We start from the raw sequence: 21,880 nt of genomic DNA on the forward strand, positions 1-21,880 counted from the left end.
ATTCTCTGCCTCAGAAGCTGTTGGGGGCAGGGTCACTGAATATTTTTAAGGCGGAGGTAGATTGATTCCCTTGACCAGCAAGAATCTATCAGGAGTAGATGGGAGTGTGGAATCTGAGACACAAACAGCTCAGCCATGATCTTATTAAATTGTGGAGCTGGCTCGATGGGCTGAATGGCCTACTTCTGCTCCTAATTCGTATGGTATGGTTTACAAGTATATAAAAATGAGAGTAGCTCAAGTAAATGTTGGTCCCTTAAAGGAAGTGGCAGGAGAAATTATCATGGAAATGAGGAAATGGCAGAGATGTTGAACAAATATGGGCAGAATTTTATTGTGCACTTGGAGGCTCCAGGGAGAATGTTGGCACTGAGACTGCCCTCAATGCAGCCCAGCCTCTACCAGTCATGGATGAGCTGGACATACAGCCAACAAAATCGGAACTCAGTGATGCCACTGATTCTCTAGCCAGCGGAAAAGCCCCTGGGAAGGAATGCATTACCCCTGAAATAATCAAGACTGCCAAGCCTGCTATACTCTCAGCACTACATGAATTGCTATGCCTGTGCTGGGACGAGGGAGCAGTACCTCAGGACATGCGCAATGCCAATATCATCACCCTCTATAAAAACAAAGGTGACCGCGGTGACTGCAACAACTACCGTGGAATCTCCCTGCTCAGCATAGTGGGGAAAGTCTTTGCTCGAGTCGCTCTAAACAGGCTCCAGAAGCTGGACGAGCGCGTCTACCCTGAGGCACAGTGTGGCTTTCGTGCAGAGAGATCAACCGTTGACATGCTGTTCTCCCTTCGTCAGATAGAGGAGAAATGCCACGAACAACAGATGCCCCTCTACATTGCTTTCATTGATCTCACCAAATCCTTTGACCTCGTCAGCAGACGTGGTCTCCTCAGACTACTACAAAAGATTGGATGTCCACCAAAGCTACTAAGTATCATCACCTCATTCCATGACAATATGAAAGGCACAATTCAACATGGCGGCACCTCATCAGACCCCTTTCCTATCCTGAGTGGCGTGAAACAGGGCTGTGTTCTCGCACCCACACTCTTTGGGATTTTCTTCTCCCTGCTGCTTTCACATGCATTCAAGTCTTCTGAAGGAGGAATTTTCCTCCACACAAGATCAGGGGGCAGGTTGTTCAACCTTGCCCGTCTAAGAGCGAAGTCCAAAGTACAGAAAGTCCTCATCAGGGAACTCCTCTTTGCTGACTATGCTGCTTTAACATCTCACACTGAAGAGTGCCTGCAGAGTCTCCGACAGGTTTGCGGCTGCCTGCAATGAATTTGGCCTAACTATCAGCCTCAAGAAAACGAACATCATGGGGCAGGACGTCAGAAATGCTCCATCCATCAATACTGGGGACCACGCTCTGGAAGTGGTTCAAGAGTTCACCTACCTAGGCTCAACTATCACCAGTAACCTGTCTCTAGATGCAGAAATCAACAAGCGCATGGGAAAGACTTCCACTGCTATGTACAGACTGGCCAAGAGAGTGTGGGAAAATGGCGCACTGACATGGAACACAAAAGTCCGAGTGTATCAAGCCTGTGTCCTCAGTACCTTGCTCTATGGCAGCGAGGCCTGGACAACGTATGTCAGCCAAGAGCGACGTCTCAATTCATTCCATCTTCGCTGCCTCCGGAGAATATTTGGCATCAGGTGGCAGGACCGTATCTCCAACACAGAAGTCCTCGAGGCGGCCAACATCCACAGCTTATACACACTACTGAGTCAGCGGCGCTTGAAATAGCTTGGCCATGTGTGCCGCATGGAAGATGGCAGGATCCCCAAAGACACATTGTACAGCGAGCTTGCCACTGGTATCAGATCCACCGGCCGTCCATGTCTCCGCTTCAAAGATGTCTGCAAACGCGACATGAAGTCCTGTGACATTGATCACAAGTCGTGGGAGTTAGTTGCCAGCGTTCGCCAGAGCTGGCGGGCAGTCATAAAGGCGGGGCTAAAGTGTGGCGAGTCGAAGAGACTTAGCAGTTGGCAGGAAAAAAGACAAAAGTGCAAGGGGAGAGCCAACTGTGTAACAGCCCCGACAAACACATTTTTCTGCAGCACCTGTGGAAGAGCCTGTCACTCCAGAATTGGCCTTTATAGCCACTTTAGGCACTGCTCCACACACCACTGACCACCTCCAGGCGCTTACCCATTGTCTCTCGAGATAAGGAGGCCAAAGAAAGAAGAAACTTGGAGGTGGGTGCTGAGATGGGGGGGAGCAAACAAAATGGCCGGCAGTTTTGGAGGTTGGAGCTCGTTCCTCAAAGGGATGGCAGGCAGTTAATTGGCTGTCCGCTGTGGAACGGCTTTGGGGGTCTGCCGGAAGACCGAGGTGAGGTCTCCCCGTGCCTTTTGGCACGCCTCTAGGACACCCATCTTCCGAATAAAATGTGTCTGCATTCACAGTAAAAGACACAAATTACTTACCAGACATAGAAGGTAACCAAGAGGCTAATAAGAGTGAGGAACTTAAAGTAATTAATATGGCAGAGAAAATGTATGAGAGAAGCTTAAGGGATTAAAAATCTACAAATCTCCAGGACCTGATGACTTATATCCTAGGGTTCCAAAAGAGGCAGCTGTAGAGATAGTGGATGCACTGGTTATGATTTTCCAAAGTTACCTCAATGCTAAACACTGCTATTCAAGAAAGGAAGGAGAGAGCAAACAGGCCAGTTCGCCTGACATCAGTCATCGGAAAAACGGTGGAATTTATTCTGAAAGAAGTTTTAACAATGCACTTAGAAAACAACATGATCGGACAGAGCCAATATGGTTTAAGGAAAGGGAAACCGTGTTTGACAAATTTATTAGAGTTTTTTGAGGCTGTATCTAGTAGGATAAAGGGAAGGCCAGTAGATGTAATACGCTTGGATTTCCAAAAGGCATTCAATAAAGTGGCACACAAAAGATTAATATGCAAGATAAGGGCTCATGGAGTTGGGGTAATGTACTAGCATGGACGGAGGACTAATTAATGGACAGGAAATAGAGAATAGGGATAAATGGCACATTTTCATGTTGGCAGGCTGTAAACTGGCGCAAGCATCAGTCCTGGAACCATGGCTATTTACAATCAATATTAATGACTTAGATGAAGAGACCGAGAGTAATGTCCACAAGTTTGTTGATACAAAACTAAGTGGGAATGTAAGCTGTGAGGAGGACTCAAAGAGGATGCAAAGAAATACAGACAAGTTAACTGATTAGGAGTGTGACTGCCTCCTGGAATAAAGCGTCCAAGTAACTCTTCCATCCCTGATGCGCTGCAACGTCTGCAGCTCGACAACACTGATCTGAAGTTCATTGAGCTGCAGACAAACACTCAGTGCAAATATGGCTGCCTTTGATCACAACGCTCTCTACAAACTTCAACATGCTGCAGTTACAGCACACCACTTGCCCTACCATGTCTATCTAACCTTGCTTATTTGATTAGTTAATTATTTTTGTTTTGAATTGAAACGTGATTGCTCATAATAATCCCAATTGTGTGACTGGAAATTATAAAATCACGAATGCAAACATCAGCCTTTCAAAATAAAGGCCAGGACAGACATCAGCTGGTTAAAAATATCTTGAGTATTTAAAAATAAAAATATTGAAACAATCTCTAGATAACATATTCTAATTATGCACAATGTAGGAAGCTTAATTCAATATTAAGTCTTGCCAGTAGCACACATCCATCAGACATCATACTTTGTTATATATAAGTGCAGAACAATCTTAAGAAAATAATTTGTGCACTGAACTGAAGCCTGAAATTTACAAAGCACCTTCCAATCTGACCTCACCCTACACTTAAACAACGGCCGGGATTTTACCCTTGGCGGACGGGAGCCATCCACTGACTGAAAAGTCAGTAGCGAACTCGCTTCCGCCTGGCCTGGGGATCCGACCTGCATTTTGCGGGTCCTCGGCTTCTAACTGCTCTGAGGGGGGCTTCTACCCACTTGAGGCAGGAAGTCCAGCCTAATGGAGCTGTCAGCCAGTGGGCTGCCAGCTTAGTCCCAGCACGCCACTGGCAGCGGTGGTCACTGCTGAGACTGCAGCCCAGCTTCAAGACAAAGATGTCGGGGAGCCCGGAACCAAGGTAAGTTTTTGTTGCCTCTCCGGAGGTGACTGGCAAGGCAAGGGTGGTTGATTGGGGGGGAAGGGGGGTTTTGTTGGGCATGTTTCGAGTAGTGGGGGGCGGCCCTCCATCGGGCACAGGGTGCCAGATCATCAGGGCCCCCCAGGCTGTCAGAGCCGCTGCCTGCTTTTAACAGGCAGCTTTTCTCGGACCTGGGCTGCCCGCTTGACACCGGTAAAATCCTCGTGGCGATGAGCTGAGGCCCTTAAGTGGCCGTTAATTGGCAACTTAAGGGTCTTGATTGGCCTGGGGCAGGCGGGCCTTTTTCTCTGCCGCTGCCCTGCATAAAGTTGGGGGAGAGGTGGGAGCGAGTCAGGAAGGGCCCCCCAAGCCTCCCGCTCCAATTTACACCCTCCCCTCTGCTACCTTCCCGCTCTTTCGTGGGCGGGATGTAAAAATCTGGCCAATATCTAGACTTCGTGGTCTCAAAGGGACACAGCAGAATCACAAGTGCACTACATGAAAACCCGAATGTTTTATCAGTACATTAAGAGTTAGAGGATAACTAAGGAAAGGGTAGGGCCTATCAGAGATGTCCACGGGAACTTATGCGTGGATGCAGAAGATGTGGGCAAAGTTCTTAAATGAGTTTTTGTCACAAAGGAGAGGGTTGATGCAGACATTGTAGTTGAAGAGGAGGAATGTGAAATATTAGATAAGATAAGCATAATAAGAAAGGAAGTGCTTGAGGGTCTGACATCCCGGAAAGTGGATAAATCGCATTTGCATCCCAGGCTGTTAAAGGAAGCCATGGAGGAAATAGTGGATGCGCTGAGAATCATCTTCAAATCCTCACTAGATAGAGGCGAGGTACCAGATGATTGGAGGTCTGCAAACGTTGTACCAATGTTCAAAAAGGGTATGAGGGATAAGCCAATTAATTACAGGCCAGTCAGTCTGACCTCGGTAGTGGGTAAATTGTTAGAATCTATTCTGAGGGACAGACTAATCTGTCACTTAGAAAGGTATGGATTAATCAGGGATAGTCAGCATGGATTTGTTTATCTTACTAACTTGATTGAGTTTTTTGAGGAAGTAACAAGGAGGATCGATGAGGGTAGTGCAGTGGATGTGGTTTAGATGGATTTCAGTAATGCATTTGAAAAGGTCCCGCATGGCAGACTGGTCAGTAAACTGAAAGCCCATGAGATACAGGAGAAGGTGGCAGGTTGGATCCAGAATTGGCTCAGTGACAGGAAACAAAGGGTAGTAGTCGACAAATGTTTTTGTGAATGGAAAGTGGTTTCCAGTGGTGTTGCACAGAGCTCAGTGTTGACTCCCTTGCTGTTTGTGGTATATATTAATGATTTGGACTTAAATGTGGGAGGCATGATTAGGAAATTTGCTGATGACACAAAAATTGGCTGTGTAGTTAATAGTGAGGAGGAGAGTCGTGGACTCCAGAATGATAATCAATGGTTTGGCTGAGTGGGCGGAAAAGTGGCAAATGGATTTCAATCCTGAGAAGTGAGGTGATGCATTTGGGGAGGGCAAATAAAGCGAGGGAATATAAAATAAACGGGAGGATATTGAGAGGGGTAGAAGAAGTGAGAGACCTTGGAGTGCATGTTCACAGGTCCCTGAAAGTGACAGGACAGGTAGATAGAGTGGTGAAGAAGGCATATTGAATGCTTTACTTTATTGGCTGAAGTATAGTGTACAAAAGCAGGGATGTGATGCTGGAGCTGTACAGAGTGCTGGTTGGGCTGGAGTATTGAGTGTAGTTCTGGTCACCAAATTACAGAAAGGACATAATTGCTCTGGAGAGAGTGTAGAGGAGATTTACAAGAATGTTGTCAGGGCTTGAGGGTTTCAGCTATGAGGAAAGATTGGATAGGTTGGGGCTGTTTTCCCTAGAATTGAGGAGGCTGAGGGGTGACTTGATTGAGGTGTACAAAATTATTAGGGGCCTAGATAGAGTAGACAGAAAGGACCTGTTACCCCTGGCGGGGAGGTTGGTTACCAGTGAACACAGATTTGTGATTGATAAAAGGATTCGAGGGGACATGAGGATAAACCTTTCACCCAGAGGGTGGTGGGTGTCTGGAATTCACTCCCAGGATTGGTGACGGAGACAGAGGCCCTCAATTCTTTTAAAAGGTACCTGGACATGCTCCTAAGGTGCTGTAACCTGCAGGGCTATGTACCAGGTGCTGGAAGGTGGGATTAGTTTGGGTGGATAGCTTATTCAGCTGGCATAGATGGGCTGAATGGCCTCTTTCTGTGCTGTATTTTTTCTATGTTCTATGACAAAATGCCCCTGTCATTACAAAGAGGCTTAGCATCTGACTTACTGTGAGCGATGCCATTAGATAATCACCAAATTCAAAGCCAAGATTTTATTAAATTGTTTATGCCAGGCTTTTCTTTTTGGAATACTGGCACACCTGTATGATAAGAACACAAGAAATAGGAACAGGAATATAGGAGCCTGCTCTGCCATTCGACAAGATCATGGCTAATCTGACTGTGGCCTTAACTCCACTTTCCTGCCTGCCCCCCATAATGCTCGACTCCTTTGTAGATCAAAATTCTGTAACTCAGCCTTGAGTGTATTTAATGACCCAGCCTCCACTGATCTCTGGGGCAGAGAATTCCAAAGATTCTATATGGTCTATGGTCTATATGCCCCATAGTTATAGATTCCCCCACGAGGGAAACATCCTCTCAGCATCTACCCTATCAAGCCCCCTCAGAGTTTTATATGTTTCAATAAGATCATTTCTTATTCCTCTAAACTCCAATGAGTATAGGCCCAATCTGCTCAACCTTTCCTCATAAGACAACCCCTTAAGCCTCGTGAACCTTCCCTGAACTGATAACCACATTTGGACACAAATATGTTTGCAAATTGTGATCAGAAGTGAAATTCTGGTTGATTTTTTTCGTCTCCTTTTCCCAGTGGTGCTGATGACAGTTGTATCATGGTATCACTGCCAAGCAGAGATTAGTTAATTCAGCATAGCAGGTTGGAACCTGTGACTTCTTGGTCTTTGTGGCTCAGTAGCATAATGTCTGGTATGCTTAATAAGAGCTACTGGGGTGGCTGTTAAGAAATTTGAAGAAAATAAGCTTGACAAATCTGAACAGATTTAAATTATGATAAACTGGTTCAAAATCTATATAATAAAGTAATGGTGTCCCAAATTAATATAAGCTTAAGCATACTTTATCAAAAAAAATTATCTGTGGACCTTCAATTTTTCTATTCATTCTGCATATATTGTGATGGAAAAACAGTATTACTTTTTACATATGCTTTTCTAAAAATAATATTCTTTTTTCTTCCTCACCCCAACTACATGAGCAATACTCAGTATCAATGTCTTTGGTATATACAGACAAAGTGAAACTAAACTATATGTAACTAATTATGTTTGTGACTTGGTACAAATCTAAGTTATGGCAGTTATTGCTGTATACATATAGGAAATATCTGACCAATTAATTCAATTAAAAATCAGCATACCACAAGTGCATCCTCATCAGTTGGAGATAAGCTGATATCATCTGGAGATGTGACAGAGGAACGGGTGGTGCGAGGAGTTCGAGGTGAGGGGAGAGTGTCCCATGCATTATACCCACTGGGTGGTGGAATTGGCATCTGAATGCCAGAGCGTTGGCAACAGTCTTCAGGGTTTAACATCCAAGCTTCAAGTAGTTTTTCTCGATCCCAGTCTAGGAAAAAACAAATGGAAAAAAGGAATCACAAAAGTTTACTGCTGTTGCTTTGGTCTTAAATTGCAAAGGTTTCATGACTGCTCTTATTTGGTATTATTGTCATTGCAGGTTTACAAATGTAATGTGTTGGTGAAAACAACATATCATAAAGTATTAGTCAATTCCCCACAAATCCCCTCATCTCAGCGGGGGCTACCCCAGAGGTGCTCAGCAGAACAGAGGGCCCTTTGATAGAGAGGTATCTTGGGGGGGGGGGGGGAGGAGAAGAAAAAAAGTGGGGAGAAGATAGGAAGTAGGATTCTGTGCCACTATTGCTAAGGAGGCAACATCAGAAGCAAATGAAAATGCAGCACGCTCTCACCTTGTTGTGAAGAACTGAAGATGCTCAAAGGTGGAGGAAAAGACAAAGAAAAATGTGTCTAAACGAAAAGGTTTTGTTTGTGATATACATTAATGATTTGGAGGAAAGTATAGGTGGTCTGATTAGCAAGTTTGCAGACGACACTAAGATTGGTGGAGTAGCAGATAGTGAAGGGGACTGTCAGAGAATACAGCAGAATATAGATAGATTAGAGAGTTGGGCAGAGAAATGGCAGATGGAGTTCAATCAGGGTAAATGCGAGGTGATGCATTTTGGAAGATCCAATTCAAGAGTGAACTATACAGTAAATGGAAAAGTCCTGGGGAAAATTGATGTCCAGAGAGATTTGGGTGTTCAGGTCCACTGTTCCCTGAAGGTGGCAACGCAGGTAAATAGAGTGGTCAAGAAGGCATACGGCATGCTTTCCTTCATCGGACGGGGCATTGAGTACAAGAGTTGGCAGGTCATGTTACAGTTGTATCGGACTTTGGTTCGGCCACATTTGGAATACTGCGTACAGTTCTGGTCGCCACATTATCAAAAGGATGTGGATGCTTTGGAGTGGGTGCAGAGGAGGTTCACCAGGATGTTGCCTGGTATGGAGGGCGCTAGCTATGAAGAGAGGTTGAGCAGATTAGGATTATTTTCATTAGAAAGACGGAGGTTGAGGGGGGACCTGATTGAGGTGTACAAAATCATGAGAGGTATAGAGAGGGTGGACAGCAAGAGGCTTTTTCCCAGAGTGGGGGTTTCAATTACGAGAGGACATGAGTTCAAAGTGAAAGGGGAAATGTTTAGGGGGGATATGCGTGGAAAGTTCTTTACGCAGAGGGTGGTGGGCACCTGGAACGCGTTGCCAGCGGAGGTGGTAGACGCGGGCACGATGGAGTCTTTTAAGATGTATCTAGACAGATACATGAATGGGCAGGAAGAAAAGAGATACAGAACCTTAGAAAATAGGCGACATGTGTAGAGAGAGGATCTGGATCGGCGCAGGCTTGGAGGGCCGAAGGGCCTGTTCCTGTGCTGTAATTATCTTTGTTCTTTGTTCTTTTGTTTACTAGCTATGAGTTTTAAATAAGGATACAGGTTTCAAACTAGAGTTTATGACATGACACAAAAGCAAAAGACTGCAAATGCTGAAAAGAAAAGAAAATGCTGGAAAGTCAGGTAACATTTGTGGAGAGAGAAACAGTTAATAATGCAGGTCAAATACCTTCATCAGCACTGGAAAAAATCAGAAATCTTGTCTCGGGTCTAACCCCAACACTGAGCCTGCTGAAAAAGATGGCGCTACTATTGTTTGGCAAACCAATCTCTACCTTGTGTAGGCCAAACGCCAAATCTCCAATGCTTCCTCCTACCTCTCCCTAGACCATAACCCCACTTTTGAACAGCAAGCCATCATTTCCAAGACTGTAACTGATCTCCTCTCCTCTGGAGACCTTCCCTCTGCAGCCTCCAACCTCATAGTCCCCCAAACCAGCACAGCCCACTTCTTCCTTCTTCTCAAGATCCACAATAGGATTGCCCAAGTAAACCCATCGTTTCAGCCTGTTCTTGCCCATGGAACTCATTTCTTTCTATCTCAACTTTTTTTTCTCCTTGTCCAGTTTGTTCCCAGTTATTTCTGCGACTCTTCCGATGTCATATACCACTTTCTAACAGTGCCCTGGCCCAAGCCTCTCTTCTCAATGGATGTTCAATCTCTCTACATCTCCACCCCCCATCAGGATGGGCTAAGGGCCCTCTGCTTCTTCATGAAACCATTCCCCATTCGCCCAGCTGGACCTCTTACATTGAATAACTTTCTCCATTGACTCCACTCACTTACGTCAAATGCAAAATGTTGTTATGGAAACCCATATAGGTCCTATCTATGTCTGCCTTTTCTTGGGCTACATGGAACATTCTTTGTCTCATTCCTACTCATGTCCCCTCCTTCACCACTTTTTCCCTAGTCCATTGATCACTGTATCAGTACTGTAGTAAAAGGGTCCGAAAGGGTTAACCTCGAGAGAGTGCAAAGAATACTACCCACCATGATGATGTAAGAGATCATGTGGGAGAGACTACAGAACCGATAAAGCGAGGCTTTTGAAGGAGCCACTCAGGCTAGAGTGGAGTGTATATAGCTATGAAATGAAGATTAATGTTTAAATACTACAGTCCAAGAATCTCGCTGACTAGACTCAATATGGTGGCAGCATACAGAATCAAATATATAACATGCCGATTAGCGGTGGATCCTACACCCAGAAGAAAAAGGTTTGAAGCAACTAGCCGAAAAGAGAAGGGAAAAAAATACAGACCTCAAGAGGCTGAGAGAAGCTTCACAGAATAGATGCGTGTCTGCTTGCAAATCAATTCCACTGAGCGGTTGAGTTATAGTGCTGTCAGTCGAGGAATCAGAGTTTTTTAAAAAAGCCTTTGAAAGGCTTAATGTAATTTTCTGAAGGCACTGGGATAAAAAAGGGAAAATCCAATTCTTCATTTGGGCTGAACGCGAGGGCAAAAAGCAGGACCCTCCTCCCACCCCCCCGATAAGCGTGCGAACTGGTGAAAAGCACGGAATCCCCCGAACACAGCATGGACGCTCTATTAAGGCAGCCAAGCCTGAGAAAGCAAAATAAAGAAACCGCACATTAAGGCAGCCAAGCCTGAAGAAGAAAAACAAATAAACTGCAGTTCTCAAAGAAAGGGGAAAATCCTAGAAGTCTATTTAAACAGCAGGGAACTCTCAAACAACGGTGTCAACTCTGTTAGGCAAGCTGAATTAACAACATGAAGTGCTCAAGCAGCGGGAAAAACCCTAAAACAGCCTATTAAAACAGCAGGGGACACTCAAAAGTACCTGCAACATTCCAGTGAAGCAAGCTAGCCTGAAAAAAAGTTTTTTAAAGGGGAAATCTCTTAAAAAGTTTATAAAATAAAGCAACATGGGTCAAAAATTGGGAATGCCGGAGAGTTTCAAAAGTCAAGAAGGACCCAATCAAATTCAAAACTGGGTATTGTTACAATCACGTGATCAGGGGGTCAAAGGGTTCCCCTTCTTGTCCCTCTCCTTGTTTGACTGCAACAGGGTTTATTTCTTTATTAGAGTGGATGTACTTGCCAATTCAGGGAGTGTTTAACTATTTATATGCTATGATCATAAAAGAACCAATCTAATAAATTTTCTTGAGTTTAATAAAAAGGTTAACCTTATTGTACATAAACCGATCTAAGCGAGCGAGAAAGCGTGTGCGACAGCAAGAAAGAGCGAGAGAGAGTGAGTGCGCACGAGGGGGAGCGAGAGCAAGAGAGAGGACCCCACTTGGGTCTTCTCTTGTCGGTGTCTAGTTGCTTATCTCTGTTACTGCAGTGAAAACACCAGCTTAAACACACAAATGATGGGCCTGCCACATCACCGCCACCCAGTGATACAAGATGATGGCCGAGTGTGTATTTTCTCTTGCAATTTATTAATTAATTCATATCTAGGAATTCCCTGGTCTCAACCAGTGTCCCACTGTTCAAATGATTAGCTTTGAGTGATTCGTCTCCACCAGTTTAACGTCCGAAGCGATGCCTTAATGTCTTGTTAATGGAAGCAGGACAGGTATTTCACTCAAAATTCCTCAAGTCATTGTTCTGGAGGGGTCTGGCCAGACAATTCATCTCCACCTCAATGTCTTGGGATGTAGTCTTAATTGATGCAAATTGTGGTGGCCATCTTAACTGCTAGCAGTCACCTTTTATCTGTTCCTTGTTTTAAAAATTTAATTCAGTTTTTTAGCCTTTTCAATCATTTGACATAGCATCTGTTCGTGACAGATAAAAAGGTTTCTCAGATACAGAATTGCATGCAAGTTAGATAGTAAGTCTGAAGCAAAGCATGCGAATAAACTGTTATATTCAACTGCTGCTATAGCTGATGCTTTTATCAATGACCTTGAAAGGGTTGCAGAGGGATAACATGTGCAATGCCAATATCATTACCCTCTATAAGAACAAGGGTGACCGCGGTGTCTGCAACAACTACTGTGGAATCTCCCTGCTCAGCATAGTGGGGAAAGTCTTCGCTCGAGTCGTTCTAAACAAACTCCAGAAGCTGGCTGAGCGTGTATACCCTGAGGTACAGTGCGGTTTTCGAGCAAAGAGATCCACCATTGACATGCTGTTCTCCCTTCGCCAGCTATAGGAGAAATGCAGCAAACTGATGCCCCTCTACGTTGCTTTCACAGATCTCATCAAAGCCTTTGACCTCGTCAGCAGACCTGCTCTCTTCAGACTACTAGCAAAGATTGGATGTCCACTAAAGCTAGTAAGTATCATCACCTCATTCCATGACAATATGAAAGGCACAATTCAGCATAGCGGTGCCTCGAGACCACTTTCCTATCCTGAGTGGCGTGAAACAGGGCTGTGTTCTCGCACCTACACTGTTTGGGATCTTCTCACTGCTGCTCTCACATGCGTTCAAGTCTTCAGAAGAAGGAATTTTCCTCCACACAAAATCAGATGGCAGGTTGTTCAACCTTGCCCATCTTAGAGCGAAGACCAAAGTACAGAAAGTCCTCATCAGGGAACTCCTCTTTGCTGACGATACTGCATTGACATCTCACACTGAAGAGTGTCTGCAGAGACTCATCGACAGGATTGCGGCTGCCTGCAACGAATTTGGCCTAACCATCAGCCTCAAGAAAACGAATATCATGGGGCAGGACGTCAGAAATGCTCCATCCATCAATATCGGCGACCATGCTCTGGAAGTGGTTCAAGAGTTCACCTAAAATAAAAGCAAAATACTGCGGATGCTGGAAATCTGAAATAAAAACAAGAAATGCTGGAATCACTCAGCAGGTCTGGCAGCATCTGTGGAAAGAGAAGCAGAGTTAACGTTTCGGGTCAGTGACCCTTCATCGGAACGTTCCGATGAAGGGTCACTGACCCGAAACGTTAACTCTGCTTCTCTTTCCACAGATGCTGCCAGACCTGCTGAGTGATTCCAGCATTTCTTGTTTTTATTTCAAGAGTTCACCTACCTTGGCTCAACTATTACCAGTAACCTGTCTCTCGATGCAGAAATCAACAAGCGCATGGGAAAGGCGTCCGCTGCTATGTCTAGACTGGCCAAGAGGGTGTGGGAAAATGGCGCACTGACACGGAACACAAAAGTCTGAGTGTTTCAAGCCTGTGTCCTCAGTACCTTGCTCTACGGCACCGAGGCCTGGACAACCTATGTCAGCCAAGAGCGACGTCTCATTCCATCTTTGCTTTCTCCGGAGAATCCTTGGCATCAGGTGGCAGGACCGTATCTCCAACGCAGAAGTCCTCGAGGCGGCCAACATCCCCAGCATATACACCCTATTGAACCAGCGGCGCTTGAGATGGCTTGGCCACGTGAGCTGCATGCAAGATGGCAGGATCCCCAAGGACGCATTGTACAGCAAGTTCGTCACTAGTATCAGACCCACTGGGCGTCCATGTCTCTGCTTTAAAGACGTCTGCAAACGCGACATGAAGTCCTGTGACATTGATCACAAGTCGTGGGAGTCAGTTGTCAGTGATTGCCAGAGCTGGCGGACAGCCATAAAGGCGGGGCTAAAGAGTGGCGAGTCGAAGAGACTTAGCAGTTGGCAGGAAAAAAGACAGAAGCACAAGGAGAGCGCCAACTGTGCAACAGCCCTGACAACCAATTTTATCTGCAGCGCCTGTGGAAGAGTCCGTCACTCTAGAATTGGCCTTTATAGACACTCCAGGCGCAGCTTCACAAACCACTGACTACCTCTAAGCGCTTACCCACTGTCTCTCGAGACAAGGAGGCCAAAGAAGAAAAAGAGGGATGAGAGTATGCAGACTTTAAAGATGAACTGATAAGAGATTGTATTGTTCTGAGTGTTGCTGATGAATCCATATCAGATCTTTTACAGTCTAAAGAAGACCTTACCCTAGACAAAGCTATTCAAGCTGGTGAGGCAAGCTGAGGTCCAAAAGAACAGCAGACCAATCCTGAGGTAAAAAAGACCTTGGTTCAGGACACCTCCAGCTATTGTTCAGTTCCTTCAGCAGAGAGCTATAAAAGAGGCACCAGGGGATAAGGTACAAGTGGCGGGTGTAAGCAAAAGCCTCCATTAGACCCTGCCAGCAATGTGGCGCCAAACATACCCATGGACCCGAACAATGTCCTGCCAGCAGAGCATAATGCTTTTATTGTAGAAAAATAAAGCATTTCAGTAAGATGTGCCAAAATAAAATCTCGACTACCTCAATCTCTAAAGAGAAAGTATTTAAGAATAGAGAAGTTAACGAAGTTAAACAACCTCCTGCAGCAGACCAATTGAGACATTTTCTTGGCAAATAAGGCATTTTGATCTGCAGACATATATGTCAATGGCCATATCACTAATTTCAAATGCGACACCAGAGCAAGTGTGATGGCCTTATCAGACACTTTCCACACACTTTCTGCAACCAACAGAAACTCAAGTTACATGGCCCAGGAGGGGCTGAACTTGAAGTAAAGGGGAAGTTACAAGCAACACTTCAGTACAAAGGAAAGTAGATATTAGAAACACCATGTCCTGAGAAATCAAAAGTTCTCACTTTTAAGTTGAAGAGCTTATATTGACCTTCGTCTTGCAGAGACAGTAGAAGTTAAACAAAAAGAATCTAGGAGTCGCTTTCAAACGGAATTTCCAAAATTGTTCGCAGGTCTAGGGAGAGCCCCCCCACCCTGACCTGAGCGCTGCAGAGCCCACCCAATAGAGAGAGAACCCAAACAACACAGCATAGCCCACCATGCCGCCCAAAGACTTCCAGAGCATGCAAGAGAAACGTAGCAAGTTCCTGCATGAGTTCTACACTGACAGAGAACTCGGGAAGAAGCAAGTCCAACAAATTCATCAGGCATAGATGCATTCCTCATCTTGCCTCTATGTCTGTCAAAATTGCCAGCAAGGTGGGCTACAACAGAGTCCCAAGGGTAAGAGGATGAAGATCTTCTTAGAACACAGAAGACACTTTACCATAGTGGATGATTTGCTGGCATATTATGAGATTTAGTATATGGTGAATCCAGAGTCATTCAGAATGAATATCTTGGAAAAAATACACCAGGGTCATATGGGCATAACTAAATATAGAGCACAGGCTCAGGCGGTGGTCAGGAATCTCAAAGCATATCGAAGAACTGATTTTTAAATTGCGATCTATGTGCAGTTCACAGAAAGAATCAGAGAGAACCTCTAATTTCGACCCAATTCCCTACTAGACTGTGGGAATGGTTGACGATGGATTTATTCTTCTTTGAGGGGGGATCCTATCTAATTACAGTTGTTTATCAAGACGGATCGAGGTTAAACAGATGTACACAACAACAACTGAAGCAAACACATGGCAAACCCGATCAAATAGTATCCGATAATGGACCACAATTTGCAAACGATTAGTTCACGCACTTTGTGGAAAAATGTGGATTTGTTCATCTAACAAGTTCTCCTAAGTATCCACAATCTAATGGAGAAGCTGAGTGAGCAGTCAGAACCATTAAAGCTATGTTGTTGAAAAATTAAGATTTCCTATTAGCACTTCTGACCTACAGAACTATTCCATTATTATGCAGATTAGTGCCATCAAAATCTTACTGGGAAGAAAACTTTGAACGCAACTTTCAATTCTACCCAAGAAATTACTTCCAGGGTGACAAAGCAAGGCTTATCAGAGAGTACAAGACAAAGAAAAGCCGTATCGAAAGCAACAAACCCATAATTGTAACAGGAAGTACCCCGTACCAGAAACCTACTGAAGTTTTCAGAAGGGCAAAAGGCAAGAGCATAGACCAAAATAGAGAAGGATTAATTCTCCAGAAAGAGGAGAATCAACAGCGATCTCATTTATTACGAACTCAAGAAGATACTATACGGAAAAATAGAAGGAATCTTATTCCTTTACAGCAAAGACATCAATCGGTCAGATGTTCAACCGGAAATTCAGAAAATACCGAAAACTACAAACCTCAATGAAGACCATCCAAGTCAAGACACAAGAGATCAGAGGAAGACCACTAATCCACATCTGACGACAAGGTCAGGCAGAGTTGTGAAGTCTCCTGACAGATTGAATCTATGAAGTTAGAGACTTGGGGGAGATGGGGTAGTATGGAAATAAAAAAGGGAAAGGGAATGTATGGAAATAAATACTTCAATAAAAACTTGGGGGAAGATTAGTATAAGGGTCTGAAAGGATTAACCTTGAGTGTGTGCAAAGAATATCGTTCACCATGGTATAAGAGTTCATGTGGGATAGACTTGAGAGCAGATACAGCGAGGCTTTTGAAGGAGCCACACAACATATGCTAGTGTAGAGTGTATATAGTTATGAAATAATGACTTATGTTTAAACACTACAGTCTAAGAACCTCGCTGGCTAGAGTCAGCACTTCCTGCTTTCACCCTGAACTCAAAAGTTTTCAACTTTGCTTCCAATTTCCACCATTCCCACGCCTTCATATAATCCATTTCTGAATCTTCCTTCCCCTTCCACCAATTTCTCTATTTGCATTTCTGGGGATAGGCTCGCGACCAATGTGCACTATAAGCCTACTGACTCCCATAGCTACATTGACTGCACTTCCTAGACTTTAAACATATGATGGTGGGAGAGGTGAGGATCTTCACTGATGACTGCACAGTGTTCACTACCATTTGCAACTCCTCAGATACTGAGGGAGTCCGTGCCTGTTTGCAGCAAGACCTGGACAACATTCAGGCTTGAGCTGATAAGTGGCAAGTAACATTTCAACCACACAAGTGCCAGGCAATGGCCATCTCCAGCGAGAGAATGTAACCATCTCCCCTTGATGTTCAACAGCATTACTATCGCTGAATTCCCACCTACAACATCCTGGGAGCTACCATTGACTAGAAATCTAACCGCACCAGCCATATAAATACTGTGGCTACAAGAACAGGTCCAGAGGCTGGGAATACTGCAGTAACTCACCTCCTGACTTCCCAAAGCCTGTACAACATCTGCAAGGCACAAGCCAGGTGTGTGGTGGTATACTCTCAGCTTGTCTGCATGAGCGCAGCTCCAACAGTATTTAAGAAGCTCAACACCATGTAGGACAATGCAGCCCACTTGATTGGCAACACATCCACCACCTTAAATATTCACACAGGCACAAAGTGGCAACAGTCTGTAACATCTGTAAGAGGCACTGCAGCATCTTGCCAATCCTCCTTCGACAGCACCTTTCAAACGCACGACCTTTTCCACCTATAAGGATGCATGGGAACACCTGCAATCTCCCCTCCAAGCCACATAACATCCTGACTTGGAACTATAATCGGCATTCCTTCACTGTTGCTGGATCAAAAACCTGGAACTCCCTTCCTAACAGCACTGAGTGTACCTACACCACATGGACTGCAGTGCTTCAAGAAGGCTGCTCACCACCACCTTCTCAAGAGCAATTAGGGATAGGTACCAAATGCTGTCCTTGCCTGGGATGCAAGCATCCCATGAAATAAAAAAAGCACTATATTCCATTCTCCCAGTTTTTCTATCTCTGTTGCATTTGCTCAGACGATGCCATCTTCTGTATCTTGTGCTTCTGGTATGTCTTCCTTTTTCCTCAGCTGATGGTTCCCCCCTCCACCGTGGCTGACAGGGCCCTCGACCATGTCTATTTCATTTCCCACATTTCTGCTCTCACCCCCTTCCCCCCACTCCCAGAACCATGATAGGATTGCTCTTGTCCCCACTTTCCACCCGACCAGCCTCCCTATTCAACAGGTCATCCTCTGTCATTTCTGCCACCTCCAGCATGATGTCACGATCAATTACATCTTCTCCTCCCCTCCCCTTTCAGCATTCCAAAGGGACTGTCTCTCTGCAACATCCTGGATCACTCTTCAATTACTCCCAACATCTTATCGGCATTCCATGGCACCTTCTTGTACAAGGGCAGGAGATGCAACACCTCCTCCTTTCCCACCGTCCAGGACCCCAAAACTCCTTCCAGGTGAAACTGCAATTTACTTGTGCTTCTTTCAATTTAGAATTCTGTATTTGCTGCTCACTATGCAGTTTCTCTCAGACTGGAAAGGCAAATACAAATTTGGTGATCACTTTACGGAACACCTCAGTTCAGTCCATGAACAATACCGAGCTTCCAGTCACTTGATCACTAACTCCCTGCGCCACTCCGACCTTGACCTCTCTATCTTTGGCCTCTTACACTGTTCTAATGAAGCTCAACGTGAGTTTGAGGAACAGCACCTCATCTTACGATTAAGCATTTTACAGCTTGCCGGACTTAATACGGAGTTCAACAATTTCAGATTATAGCCACTGCTCCCAATTTTTCAGACAACAGTTACTAGTAATGATTGTGCTTTTCCAGTTTTTCTAGACCCATCTTTTGATGTCCCATTACCAGTCCTGCCTTCCACCATATCACAGATCTTCCCGTTTGTTCTTTCCTCCTCGTCTTCCTTTCCTACGAGCAGTAAACCAGCTTTTCCTTATACTTGCACTTGTCCATTGACTTTCTATGGGCTTTTGCACGGCACGCTGCTGTTGGACAAACATCTAAACAGTGCAGCACCATCAACATTGTTTTTCTTTGTAAGTTAAAATAGTGAATTCAAACAGAAAAAGATAGATTTGATTGCAAGAGAGATTAAAAAGACAAAGTAAAAAAAAACTGCATCTTTTTCAAAAACTCTCCAACAATAATTAAAAGTTGAAGGAATGGCACTTCACACTTAGTCCATATCTACAACATCAGCACAGGAGATTCACACTTGTATAGAATCACAAATTGGCTACAGCATAGGAGGCGGCCATTTGGCCTGTTGTGTCTGTGCCAGCTGTCTAAGAGCAGCTCACCTAGTCCCACTCCCTGGCCTTCTCCCTGTAGCTCTGCAAATGTTTTCTCTTCAGATTTTTGACCAATTCTCTTTTGAAGGCCTTGCTTGAATCTGCCTCCCCCACAGTCTCAGGCAGAGCATTCCAGATGCTAAACACTCACTGCATAAAAAAGCTTTTCGTCATGCTGCCTCTCGTTCTTTAGCCAATCACCGTAAATTGGTGTCCTCTGACTCGGGATCCTTCAGCCAATGGGATCAGTTTCTCCTGATCTACTCTGTCCAGATGCCTCATGATTTTGAGCATCTCTATCAAATCTGCACTTCTCTAAGGACAACAGGCCCAGCTTCTCCAAGCTATCCACAGAAATGAAGTTCCTCATCCCTGGAACTATTCTCGCGAATCTCATGACTGTGGAGTCAGATTCCATTTTTGCACAACACAGAGGAACGATGCATCTGAAACAGATACCCATGTGTAACTGCACATGTGCACTCACCGAAAGTAGCTCTCCCCTTTGCACATAGATAATGGTGAGCACCGTTAGCCTCATGGTTATTTCAACAGCAAAATTTGCCCAATGTCAGTGATGAGTGGAATAATACTGGCAAATCACCCACGAATTTGAAAAAAAAGTCATGTTGTTAATTAAAGACCAACTGTTCACCCCACTTGCAAACGTCCCGCAAATTAGCTGAACCAATTTGTGACAAATCAGTCACAGAAATCAGAACATGAGTGATTTGTGCTTGCCAATCAAGAAGTACTGCAGCAATCAAGTGAAAAGAAAAACACAGAAGCTTTAGAAAAACAAAATTCTGCAGAAGCTGGAAATCTGAAATTGGGTGGCACTGTGGCAAGCACTGCAGCCTCACAGCTCCAGCGACCCGGGTTTGGTTCTGGGTACTGCCTGTGCGGAGTTTGCAAGTTCTCCCTGTGACTGTGTGGGTTTCCACTAGGTGCTCTGGTTTCCTCCCACAGCCAAAGACTTGCAGGTTGATAGGTAAATTGGCCATTGTAAATTGCCCATAGTGTAGGTAGGTGGTAGGAGAATTGAGGGAAGGTGGGGATGTAAGGGAATATGGGATTAATGTAGGATTAGTATAAATGGGTGGTTGATGGTCGGCACAGACTCGGTGGGCTGAAGGGCCTGTTTCAGTGCTGTATCACTATGACTCTCTATGAAATAAAAGCAAAATGCTGGAAATACTCAGCAGGTCTGGCAGCATTTGTGGAAAGGGAAACAGAGTTAATGTTTCAGGTCTGTGATCTTTCATCACATCAGGTTTCTATGTTTGCTCTCCTCCTTTCTCTCGGACCACAATTTATTCCCCCTCTCAGAGAAAGCAAAAGCTGTCAAGATAAACAACCTCCATCTATTGATATCAGAGGTCTGAAGCAAATCAATAGGTCTCCAACAGCTTTTAAAAATATATTGAGTATGGGAGGGGGGGGGGGGGGGGGGGAAGCAATGAGAAGACTAAAAATTGTGGCTTCAAAAATACAGGTGCAAATTTAAAAAATATTGCAACTACTTGTCAAATTCTAGGAATTAAATGACTATTTTATGGTACAACAGAAAATTGAATTCACTTTAAGCACACATTTTTAGTACTGCAGATCAGGTGATACAGCAAAACAGGAAATTCGGCTTAACTGGTCCCTGCTGGTGTTTAAGCTCCACATGAGTCTCCTCCCACCCTACTTCATCTAACTCAATTATATCCTCCTATTTCTTTCTTCATGTAGAGTCAGAGTTACACAGCACAGAAACGGGCCCTTCGGCCCATCGTGTCCATGCCGGCGATTAAGCACCTATCCATTCTAATCCCATTTTCCCGCACTTGGCCAGCATTGGCTATGGCGTTTCAAATGCTCATCTAAATATTTCTTAAATGTTGTGAGGGTTCCTACCTCTACCACCTCTTCAGACAGTGTGTTCCAGATTCCAACCACCCTCTGGGTGAAAATATTTTTCCTCAAATTCCCTCTAAACCTCCTGCCCCTTACCTTAAATCTATGTCCCCTGGTTATTGATCCCTCTGCTAAGGGAAAACCTTTCTTCCTATCTACCCTATCTATGCCCCTCATAATTTTGTATACCTCAATCAGGTCTGCCCTCAGCCTTCTCTGCTCTAAGTAAAACAAACCTAGCCTATCCAGTCTCTCTTCATAGCTGAAATGCTCCAGCCCAAACAACATCCTGGTGAATCTCCTGTGCAATCACATCCTTCCTATAGTATGGCAACCAGAACTGTACACTACTCCAGCTGTGGCCTAACTAGCATTTTATACACCTCCATCATAACCTCCCTGCTCTTATACCCTACACCTCGGCTAATAAAGGCAAGTATCCCATACGCCTTCCTAACCACCCTATCTACCTTCAATGGTCTATGGACAAGTACACCAAGGTCCCTCTGACCATCTGCACTTCCTAGGGTCATACCATCCATTGCATATTCCCTTGCCTGTTAGTCCTCCCAAAATGCATCACCTCACACTTCTCAGGGTTAAATTCCATTTGCCACTGCTCTGCCCATCTTACCAGCCCAATCTATATCGTCCTGTAATCTACGGCTTTCCTCCTCACTATTTACGACACCATCAATTTTTGTGTCATCTGCGAACTTACTGATCATACCTCCTATATTCATGTCTAAATCATTAATGTATACTACAAACAGCAATTTTCCCTGGATCCTACAGGCTCTTGCCTTCTTAACCAATCTCCCATGCAGGACCTCATCAACAGCCTTACTGAAGTCCATGTAGACTACATCAACTGCTTTATCCTCATCTACACATCCAGTC

The 21,880-nt window shown here is 44.6% G+C and overlaps 1 protein-coding gene across 4 annotated transcripts in view; it reads right to left on the minus strand.

Annotated features, from left to right (window-relative positions):
* ankib1a (ankyrin repeat and IBR domain containing 1a) overlaps positions 1–21,880 on the minus strand; it is a 166,867-nt gene that overhangs the window by 72,464 nt on the left and 72,523 nt on the right. For all 4 annotated transcript variants that reach the window (XM_068012310.1, XM_068012293.1, XM_068012303.1 and 1 more), the window contains exon 6: positions 7,637–7,845. In XM_068012310.1, the coding sequence (XP_067868411.1) occupies positions 7,637–7,845 (209 nt within the window). The remainder of the gene's footprint in view (positions 1–7,636; positions 7,846–21,880) is intronic.

The sequence above is a fragment of the Heterodontus francisci genome, chromosome 2 (assembly GCF_036365525.1).
Source record: "Heterodontus francisci isolate sHetFra1 chromosome 2, sHetFra1.hap1, whole genome shotgun sequence".
NCBI classification, from domain to species: domain Eukaryota; kingdom Metazoa; phylum Chordata; class Chondrichthyes; order Heterodontiformes; family Heterodontidae; genus Heterodontus; species Heterodontus francisci.